We start from the raw sequence: 11,908 nt of genomic DNA on the forward strand, positions 1-11,908 counted from the left end.
CCCAAAGCAACCTGTACACTGCACATTGCAACCAATACAGTCTATGTATTTTTTTCAAGTGCAGTTTTGGAAATGAAAGCCGAAGTAGTAGTGGTTGCTATGGGCAGACTCTGGTAAAGCTGGAGGTTTTTTGATGAACCATTATGTTCAATATTTCCATGCCTATAACACCAATATCTTCAATGAACGAGATTTATAAGTACATCGCAGGCAATAAGCTTCTTGATTTGAAACATTTTTGAATGGTCTGTGAATGTGTGCAATGTCATATGGACAGTGGAATATAAATAATTATAAAATGTGTAATTTTCTCTAGAGATTTGTGTGTTACATAAATGCTTGATAACATTGACTCGAGCTGCTGCTGCTTCCCCGGGTAGTACTGTATAAATCAGGTGTGTCTGATCAGGATGTTAACCTCGATTTTGGGTATTTGCTTATTATTGATAGAAATTTCAGGAAGGGGTTAAAAACGAAGGCATTATTATTCTGTGTGTGCAGATTGATCAAATCTAGTACAATGGAGATACTGTATTGCACGTAGTTTGCTGCTTTTATATGCCAAAGACCTCCTGAAAAACATGGTGAAATCTGATTGTTTGCTATGGTGATCTCCTCCATTTTATTCTTGTATTACTTTTTTTGATCTGTCCTATAAGCCAATATGCATGATCATTCAGTATTTATATTAGTTAAAGCATATGTAGGGGTTATACATGGTTAGAAAAGCATGACGGCTTTTTTCCAGGAACAGTGCCTTACCGGTCTGCAGGTTGTGTGTGGTATTGCAGCTCAGCTCCATAGAAGTGAACAGTGCTGAGTTGCAATACCGCACACAACATGTGGACAGGTGTTTTCGCTATTTTTGGAAGAAAGCAGTCATGTTTTTCTAATCCTATACAACCCCTCTAAGTATCTCTGCGCATAGTCTATACAATTTGGTCTTTATGTTAAAAAAAATGATTGATTTAGAAAAAAATAAAGGTATGTGCCAATTTTAAATTATAGAGAGTTTCTCCTCATATGTTTTAATATATCTGTGAGGTTCATACAAGTGTTTGTGTTAATTTGTCACCTCCCTGTGATTAGTCCAGTGAAAGAATTCTAGTTGCAGAACCCTCAAAATCAGAGTAGGTCTATGGTATAATATATTTCCATACGCTTATTGCAGTATCGCATTTTTATTGTGAATCTGCTGCCCAGAATCTTCTGGTACAAAATTCTTTACATTGTACAGGGTGGGCCATTTATATGGATACACCTAAATAAAATGGGAATGGTTGGTGATATTAACTTCCTGTTTGTGGCACATTAGTATATGGGAGGGGGGAAACTTTTCAAGCTGGGTGTTGACCATGGCGGCCATTTTGAAGTCGGCCACTTTGTATCCAACTTTAGTTTTTTCAATGGGAAGAGGGTCGTGTGACACATCAAACTTATCATGAATTTCACAAGAAAAACAATGGTGTGCTTGGTTTTAACGTTACTTTATTCTTTAATGAGTTATTAACAAGTTTCTGACCACTTATAAAATGTGTTCAAAATGCTGCCCATTGTGTTGGATTGTCAATGCAACTCTCTTCTCCCACTCTTCACACACTGATAGTAACACCGCAGAAGAAATGCTAGCACAGGCTTCCAGTATCCGTAGTTTCAGTTTCTGCACATCTCGTATCTTCACAGCATAGACAATTGCCTTCAGATGACCCAAAAGATAAAAGTCTAAGGGGGTCAGATCGGGAGACCTAGGGGGCCGTTCAACTGGCCCACGACGACCAATCTACTTTCCAGGAAACTGTTCATCTAGGAATGCTCGGACCTGACACCCATAATGTGGTGGTGCACCATCTTGCTGGAAAAACTCAGGGAACGTGCCAGCTTCAGTGCATAAAGAGGGAAACACATCATCATGTAGCAATTTCAGATATCCCGTGGCCTTGAGGTTTCCATTGATGAAGAATGGCCCCACTATCTTTGTACCCCATATACCACACCATACCATCAGTTTTTGTGTTCCAACAGTCTTGGAGGGATCTATCCAATGTGGGTTACTGTCAGACCAATAGCGGTGGTTTTGTTTGTTAACTTCACCATTCACATAAAAGTTTGCCTCATCACTGAACAAAATGTTCCGTGTAAACTGAGGGTCCTGTTCCAATTTTTGTTTTGCCCATTCTGCAAATTCAGTGCGCCGATCTGGGTCATCCTCGTTGAGATGCTGCAGCAGCTGGAGTTTAAACAGATAAAAACAAGGACATTTATACAAAAACACCGAAAAAGGCCATACTTACAAATGGACACAGCCAGGTCAGAAACGCTGATGAAGGCGAGTGAGCAGGTGCTTTAAATAATAATAGCCACTCCCACTAGTCTTGAGGGGAGTGGTATGTGGTGCATGGGATGTGTAGTAAGAAATAATAAATGAATAGTGTATGTGCAAGTGTAATAATGTAAGTGAAATATAGGGGGCAGTAATGAGTAAAGTGCCTAAAAAATAAATGAATAATGGGATGCAAGTGTGTGAAACATGGAGGGATAGTGTGTAAGTCATGAGGCGCAACGTGTGTAGCCAGGTAGAAGCCTATTTGTGACGCCTTGATAATTCATAGAGCGGGCTACCCTGCTTGCTAGGCCAAACAACAACACACCATGCTCTCCCAGCATCAAAGACCCGGCTGTGTCCAAAAGAAGCGAATATAAGTAATAATGAAAAATACCTGGGGTATTAGTGATCATTTTGGCCAAAAGGAAGCAAACTCGCAATCCACGACAAGGATCCCCAGACTTGCGAGTCCCTAACTCCCTAACTGGAGCAAAAAGCTCCTGATGTACAGACAAAACAGATAAAAACAAGGACATTTATACAAAAACACAGAAAAAGGCCATACTTACAAATGGACACAGCCAGGTCAGAAACGCTGATGAAGGCGAGTGAGCAGCTGGAGTTTGTAAGGGTGCCATTTGTGAGTAGCTAATATCCGCCGAAGGGATGTTCGACTGATGCCACTCTCCAGTGACATGCGGCGAGTGCTACGCTGTGGGCTCTTAATGAATGAAGCTAGGACAGCCACTGATGTTTCTTCATTAGTGACAGTTTTCATGCGTCCACATTTGGGCAAATCCAACACTGAACCAGTTTCACGAAACTTGGCAAGCAGTTTGCAAACTGTAGCATGGGAGATGGGTGGTCTCGTAGGGTGTCTTGCATTGAAATCTGCTGCAATGACCCGGATACTGCATTCACCAGACATCAACGCAATTTCTATCCGCTCCTCACATGTTAACCTCTGCGACATGTCAATGGCTGTAAACAAAGAGAAGCTTGTAAATAACTCATGAAATAATAAAGTAACGTTAAAACCAAGCACACCATTGTTTTTCTTGTGAAATTCTCGATAAGTTTGATGTGTCACATGACCCTCTTCCCATTGAAAAAACTAAAGTTGGATACAAAATGGCCGACTTCAAAATGGCCGCCATGGTCAACACCCAGCTTGAAAAGTTTCCCCCCTCCCATATACTAATGTGCCACAAACAGGAAGTTAATATCACCAACCATTCCCATTTTATTTAGGTGTATCCATATAAATGGCCCACCCTGTACAATGTAAAGAATTTTGTACCAGAAGCCCTGGTTTTCTATAGCATGACTGTCTTTAAACAGTATATTAACACGTACCTTTTCAAAATAAGCTCTCACATGTGTGTACATTAGGAATAACACTATTTCTGGCCATTGTGTGACTTGTATATGGCATGACTTTTTATGTGACTTGTATAAAAAAATTTAAGCCGTCCCCTCCTCCCTCTGTAGGCTCTATATATATATATATATATATATATATATATATATATATATATATATATATATGCTTGAGAAAGGCCCCATGGAGTAGGGCTGAAACGTCGCATGTGGTGAATAAATCCACTTTTTTCACTATCAAGGTGTGCTGTCTCGTATTTTGAAAGGATTTACTATATATATATATATATATATATATATATTTTTTTTTTTTCATCAACATAACAATTAGGAAGGCATTTTTCTGTAGTTAAATACCTTTAGATTGTGTCCCTTTAATAAAGAATAAGACATTTACTCTGGGTTAGTCCAGATTCACAAGAGCGTGTTCGGTCCGTGATATAATCACTTTCACACCAGGGTGTTTATTTTTTATTTTTTTTTGTATCTTTTTAAACAAATTCAATAAAGGTTACGTTGTAGATCAAGGGTCACGTCCTGCCATATATGCGTTGTATATTAAGGAACCGTATGCCGGCAGTATTTCCCAGACCGAACACACTGCAGGAAGCCGGGCTCCTTTCGTCATAGTCTTCTAAGACGCTAGGAGTCCCTGCCTCGCTGTGGGAAAACTGTCCCGTACTGTAATCATGTTTCCACAGCGAGGCAGGGACTCCTAGCATCTTAGATAACTATGACGATAGGAGCCCGGCTACCTGCAGTGTGTTCGGTCTTGGAAATACTGCCGGCATACGGTCCGTATATCACGGACCGAACACGCTCGTGTGAATTCGGCCTTAAATTGGCTTTCCAGATCACCTGAGGGTGCTACAGTGGGCTTGGTTCTGACTAGGTAACACGATACTTGAGATCAAGCAGAAGCCTATCTGACATTAATTTCAGACCAGTTCATTCGCCAATAGGGTCCTTTACCCATTTGTACTTGTGTGTTTAAGCCTACCTATTTTTATAACTTTTGCATAAATCAGTAGGCCTGTTCAATATATGATTATTTGTAATATATCGTAAAAGTAACCTCTTCCTCACTTGCCAACAACCTGTTATGCCGGCAGGCTCTCTGTAAATGTTTAGAGACCTCACTCAAAAAAAAAAATCCAAGATAATGGGGGGAGGAGGGTCATGCTGCAGCAGTATCTCTCCCTCAGTGTATGAGACTTCATGATGTGAGAGGGAAGCGGCAAAAAGAGACATCAATTACTTAAAGCACAGCTATTCTATTACACTAAGAACAGTCTGCCCACTCAGGAAGTACAGAGATAGAAAATGTACAAAGACCAGCAGAAGGAAAGATAGCCACCCAAATTGTGCAGGGTATACACATTTTTGGCTGCAGTACAATTAACCCTTTAACTGCTACAAAAAAACACACAATTAAACCACCATATATGGTAGTATTAAGGCCTGGTCCAAAATAAGACACGTGACCAGAGACCAGCACTAATACAATACATAGATACACACTAATCCCACCCAGCAAGAGAATCAATTATGGTAAAAAATACAATGCAACAAATGGTACACGAATACAACATATACAAATATAAAGTCGCATGTGCAATATACAATACCAACTGTATCTATTATGATCTCAAGGTGGTAAATTAGCTGGGTAGGCATGAAATGCCAGAGAGAATCTACTTCTTCAGGGGTCTTTCTTTAAACACTTGCCTCAATATAATAACGTGTAAAACACTTGGTCTCTTCTTCATGTTATCACCCCTCTTACCGATGAGTGAATATGTTTTCTCTGATTGTTACATTTAGGGGGGTCTTTTAATTACTACTAATCCTACTAATCGGGCTATTTGTCAACTCAATTGACTATTGGTATTTGCATTGTGGATATTTTTGGTCTTTTCAGTTTTGATGATTTTGTGAAGGTACAGTATATGCCTGTAGATATAAGCATGTGGCATTTATGAACTCTGCACATCTAAGGGTTTGTTCACACGGCCTATTTACGGACGTAATTCGGGCTTTTTATGCCTGGAGTTACGCCCGAAAATACGGCTTGAAAGCGTTGACAAACATCTGCCCATTGAAAGCAATGGGCAGACGTTTGTCTGTTCACACGAGGCGTATATTTACGCGTCGCTGTCAAAAGACGGCACGTAAATTGAGCCCGCGCCAAAGAAGTGTCATGTCACTTCTTCAGACGTAATTGGAGCCGTTTTCCATGGACTCCATGGAAAACCAGCTCCAGCTACGTCCGTAATGGACGCGGCGTTCAAGCGCCTGCACATGCCGTTACGGCTGAAATGACGGGGCTGTTTTATCCTGGAAACAGCCCCGTAATTTCGGCCGTTACGGACGCTGCCGTGTGAACATACCCTTAGGCTAAGTTCACACTGGCGTTACTATCAGTTTACCTCTCTTCCATCAGAGGAAGAGAGTATCGATACATTAAATGGAAAGCAACGGTTCTGTTAGAATTACAATTGATTATCAATGATAATTATTTTGTATCCGTTGCTTTCCGTTTGTCCCCATGTGCTTGGTTTCTGTTTTTTTGAACGGAAACAAAAGTGCACTCTGCAGAACTTTTGTTTTCGTTCAAAAAAATGGAAACCTAGCGAACGGAGACAAACGGAAAGCAACTGATACAAAAGAAATACCATTGAAATCAATGGTAATTCTAACAGAACCATTGCTTTCCGTTTAATGTATCGATCCTCTCTTCCTGTGACGGAGGAGAGGTAAACTGATAGTAACGCCAGTGTGAAAGAAGCCTTAGGGTATGTTCACACGCTTAACAAAATACGGCTGAAAAGACAGAGTTTTTGCGGTGTTTTTTACGGCTGATTTTGGAGCTGTTTTTCTATTGTCAATAAAAAATGGCTCAAGAAGTGACATGCACTTCTTTTTACGTTGTGTTTTTTACACGCTGTTATTTGAAAATGAGGCGTAAAATAACGCCCCGTGCTTCCGATTTTTCAGCCGTTTTCGGGACATATACGGCCCAAAAAAATCGCTGAAAAAAGCATCTGTGAACATACCCTTAAACTTAGGTTTTTAGGTGGTGTTATACTTTTTAAGCTCTATTTGGGTCAGACTTTTTCTGCATTTTTATTTTTTTACAAAACATTGCACTTTGATACAAAATTTCAGGAAGGCGTCCATGTACTAAAAGTGCTAGGAGTCAATTTTACTATGTGCCAAGTGTCTACTTACTGTGACAACAGCTAAATTGAAAATACAATCAAGTAAGCCCGGTCCAAGACTGCATGCTCTATCTGTTTTGATGCCATTATTTATTTTGAGGGGGTACTGCAGTTTCAGCAAATAATGCTTATTCATTATTATAATAAAAAGTTCTACAGTTTTCTAATATAAATTGTGCATTCATTTTACGAGTTTTTAATATGCTTGTAAACATACAATGGGAACCTTTATGTTCAACCACCAGAGGATGGAAATCTGTCCCGATCATGTGGCGATCACGGTGCACAGCTGTACTATAAATGTAACGAGCCATTCAGCTGCGAGATCACGTTTTGTCAGAAATTGATACCCAAAATATATTAGAGAACTGCATAACTTTTCATTATACTATGAATAAACTTTACTTGCTGAAACCAAAATACCCTTTTTAGGTGTACTCTATGTGATGCAGAGTGAATTCGAAAAATATAATCCCATTTGGTGATCGGAAAAAAAAAATGTGTGCATGCATTGTGGGCTTCTGGACTGAGCACTGAAAAAAATCAATTTAATTTGCTACTTTCGTAATAAAGATAGTTGCAACCACAGAACAGATTTTATTTATTCAATCCTATGAAAAATATACTCGGCAAGAACATCAAGGCATATAATATGCCGAGGGTCTCAGAGTCCCACTATGACATGGTACCTGGATGAAAGCCTAGTTAGCATCTAAGGGTTAATAGCAGTTCAACTTGATATTATGTAATTTTTATGATAAAAGACGAGTCAGGGCTTGTTAAATTGTTCCTGATTACATAATCGGAGGCTGCTGAATATTCTGATTCACAGATCCTGCTCTTCATATTCCCTATAGTAATGTTTATAATCTTCAACCCCTTTGCATAACTAAAGACAAACACTCACATTATAAGATGACGTCAACTGTATTTTTTCCCTTCCGTCTCCTGGTGGTGAAATGGCGGTTTTGCATACGTTAATTAAGAAATCCCAGCTGAGTTAATCAGAGTTTCTGCGCGGGGATAAAATGTGATTTCCTAAAAATAAACCTAGCTGCCAATGACATTCATAATGAACGGTCATTTCATTGTGCGACTTGACAGGTGCACAAAAAGCCTCTTTATTTTAAAGACAAAAAGAATGGGGGAGGTTCAGTATAGAGAGAAGGAATAAATGCTAGATGTCAGGGCGGAAAACAGTTTGATTGAACCATTTAAAGCAAAGATTTAATATTAGGTTATGAAAAAATACAATGTCAAGATGTTTAGCCTTTCACTTATTGTGTATTCTGTTAAATGAAAGTTGAATATTTATATCCTATAAATCTGCATTTTGTTGTGTTTTCTTTCATTAAAAGGGTTCTCCACTTTATTAGATTTTTAAAAAAATTTCTAATATAAACCTTGATTAATTTTTTCTTATTTTTGCAAAAATTTTGTTAGTCCTGAGTTTGCCGCATTAGCGCCAACAGTCTTCTGTGCATTGACTTCCTGTCATGTGACCGCCATCGGGTCATGTGACCTCCATCTGTCAGGTGACCGGGACTATGCATAGAAGTAATACATGAACTTAATTTTTACATTGCTGTATAAGTTAGGAGATCAGGAGAGAAAAGTTGTTTATTAGAATGTATCAATATTTGAATTTTGAAATGTTTTTGGCTATTTTATGAAATACAAAACCCCTTAAAATGTGTATTCCGTCACTTAATTTTTATTGTAAATTTCTGATAAATAATAGTCCCACCTCTGGGATCTCCACCTATTAAGAGAACAGGGGATTATTGACACCAGTTGTGCTGCAAAAAACTGCTTACAGAGGATTTTCCCAAAATGCCCATAGACTTTATACTCATGATAGGCCATCAATATTAGATTGGTGGCGGTCTAACTCTCAGCACTCCTGCGGATTAGCGGTTTAATGGGGCTGCAGCGTTTAATTCACTTCAATAGGATGAAGCTGTAGTGAGCTGTAATACCAGGGACAGCTGCTACTAAAAGTATGTGTGCAACCGCCGTTCTATTCAAAATCCTTCATTTTGATTTTATATTTCTTACTTGTTACGTTTACTCTATAATCATTGACTTGTGATTATTGTAAGTTATAGTCTATAGATATACCAATCTCAAATAGGCTATAAATTAAAAGCAGCGTTATTGTAGAACACATAAAAAGGTGTTATGTATAATCAGATTGGCAGAAGTGTAGAAAAACATTTGTTAACCGACAAATATGCAGGAACTGGCATTAAAAGTTATGGAACTATTAAAAGCTGAAGCTTAAATGGATTATCTGGTACTTATTAGAATATGCAGCAGGGCAGGGGATAACATAATAAACTAGCAGATATTAACCCCCTAAGGTGCCCAATGCTCTAGCACTAGGTTCCTGTTCTCAACTGCTCTGATCCCGGAAGCTCATGCAGTGGTTATAGGCCGTTGATCAGTCTTGTGCCGCTGTAGCCAATCGCTGGCCTTAGCGATCACATGATTTTCATGGCAGCATCACTTCTGAGGCAAACGATTAGCTGACAGGCACGTGACCACTGCAGGAGCTTCCCAGACCATAGAGACATAGGATGGGACCTCAGTGCTGTAGCGAAGGGCACTTCAGGGGGGTAAGTATCTGCTGATTTATTATGTTATGCCATCACCTTCCCTGCTGCCGATTTTGTAAAAAGTCCTGAATAACCCCAATAAATAATAAAATAAATTGTACATATGAGGGGTTCCTAATTCTCTATTACAGACCACGTTAAGGGTTTAGGTATGGCATAATTAAGGTCTACTGCTCCACCCTTTTTTTCTTCAGAATATGTGGGTTTGTTATTTGTATTTTAGTTATTCTTTCTTTTGATGTGGGACACACTCTACCTATTCTCAATCTCTACCTGTCTTTGTCCCCTCTTTGTCTTTCTGCCGGTCTTCCTTCATGTCTCTTCTCCTGTTGATGTGGCTATCAGTTGAGATTAAAGTAATCAAAGATCTTCCTTGGCCACCACCAGTGGGACAGCTGAACAGCAGAACTGACGCTCAAGAAAGTGATGTGAGCACTTCATTCTCCCAGCAGCCTCCATCTTCTCCACACTTAACATCCCAGAACAGCCTTGAAGACAGCAATGGTGGGTTTCTGATTGTGAACTCTAAAGCTCACTTTACTTTATTGCTGTGAAGGTGCAACAAACTGTGTGTGTGTGTGTGTGTGTGTGTGTGTGTGTGTGTGTCTATGCGCATGTACATTTTCATGTATATGATGACCTTGAATTTACATGTTTAGTGAGCTAAAGTGAAAATTACTGTAATAAGGTGTATATTAAATAATAGTGATTCCTAAGAATTGTCAAAAGTATTACATATTATGGCCTCATGCACACTTCCGTTGGCTGTCATACGACTGCTAACGACGGATCCGTGAAACACAGACCGCACAGGGATGGCTTCTGTTGTTTTAAAGGACCAAATTAATGAAATGGCCGAGACTCTTCCAGCAAAAACGGACAGGAGTAGGACCTGTCCTTTTTTTGTCGGAACGCCACACGGTTCCGTTAAAACAGCGGAAGGGTACATGGCCCCATAGAAATGAATGTGTCAGTGTGCTATCTGTTAAATAAAAACGGATAGCACCCTGACGAAAGAAACTGAAGTGGGTATGAGGCCTTAATGTTGAGACTGTAACATTGCAAACACATGGCATTCACATGGCATGTAACATTGCAAACACATGGCATTCACATGGCATGTAACATTGCAAACACATGGCATTCCTTGAATCTATTTTTGTATGTTACTGATGGAGAGCTTTCATTGATGGGGCATTTTAATGTTTGCATTTGAGTTACTTGCTCATCCAGCAGCAGTGAATTTTCTATGTACTGTTCCATTCCTATGCAACACATAACTTTGCAGAAATAAATCTTTAAGATATCTACTTAGCTTTTTGGAACTTACAATTAAAAAAAACAGACTTGTTTAGGCCTCACTGACAGCAATGGAGTGCTACAGTATCACAATGCCACAATACATGCTGGCTGGACAACGTGGCAGACTTGGTCTGATCACAATTCCAATAGGAAGGCATCTAGCAGCCGAACCATAAGACAACCAGTACCAGCAAAACTGAATGTTTCTGGCAATATCACTCGCTGGAGTTACATTCTGCACTTCAGTCCGGACTTTATTGTGTTTTTTAACATGGCTGGCATGCATATAAATATTCTGCATCTTGTGTACTTTGAAGAATATTACTAACGCTTAGAAATTCGCTTGACTGCTTTTGACCTTTATCAGGCCAGTGCATGACATTTTTTTATTTATTTTTTGCTCCTTCCATTATAAACAAGAATAATAGACCATGCACATGTAATAGAACTATAGCTAATGCATGAACTCAAAATGAATTGTGCAGGATAAAAGCAATAATGAAAAAAGTCTTCTAATGTCATTTCATAGCGTATTTTATACAATAAGGATTCCATCCCTAATGTGTTTCTCCATCTCTTTCTAAATGACACTAGAAAGAGTCTAAAAGAGGAAAAGGATTTTATTCATAAATCTGATTTGAAAGACTAAGTAATGGTGGTGTTAAAAACTGGAGAATGCCCCCATTTACAATGCAAGCCAGAGAGGTCTACCCATACATAGCGCCACCCATAGAGTGCACCTACACATCGCGCTAGCCAGAGAGGTCTACCCATACATAGCGCCACCCATAGAGTGCACCTACACATCGCGCTAGCCAGAGAGGTCTACCCATACATAGCGCCACCCATAGAGTGCACCTACACATCGCGCTAGCCAGAGAGGTCTACCCATACATAGTGCCACCCATAGAGTGCACCTACACATAGCGCTAGCCAGAGAGGTCTACCCATACATAGCGCCACCCATAGAGTGCACCTACACATAGCGCTAGCCAGAGAGGTCTACCCATACATAGCGCCACCTATAGAGTGCACCTACACATAGCGCTAGCCAGAGAGGTCTA

At 39.6% G+C, this 11,908-nt stretch overlaps 1 protein-coding gene across 2 annotated transcripts in view; it reads left to right on the top strand.

Moving 5' to 3' along the window:
• Positions 1-11,908, top strand: part of SHF (Src homology 2 domain containing F) — a 272,777-nt gene that overhangs the window by 202,738 nt on the left and 58,131 nt on the right. The window contains exon 4 of one of the 2 annotated variants that reach the window (XM_075857869.1): positions 9,888-10,046. The exons of the other annotated variant lie outside the window; for it this stretch is intronic. Within the exon in view, the coding sequence (XP_075713984.1) occupies positions 9,888-10,046 (159 nt within the window). The remainder of the gene's footprint in view (positions 1-9,887; positions 10,047-11,908) is intronic. 2 annotated transcript variants of the gene reach the window in all.

The sequence above is a fragment of the Rhinoderma darwinii genome, chromosome 3 (assembly GCF_050947455.1).
Source record: "Rhinoderma darwinii isolate aRhiDar2 chromosome 3, aRhiDar2.hap1, whole genome shotgun sequence".
Taxonomy (NCBI): domain Eukaryota; kingdom Metazoa; phylum Chordata; class Amphibia; order Anura; family Rhinodermatidae; genus Rhinoderma; species Rhinoderma darwinii.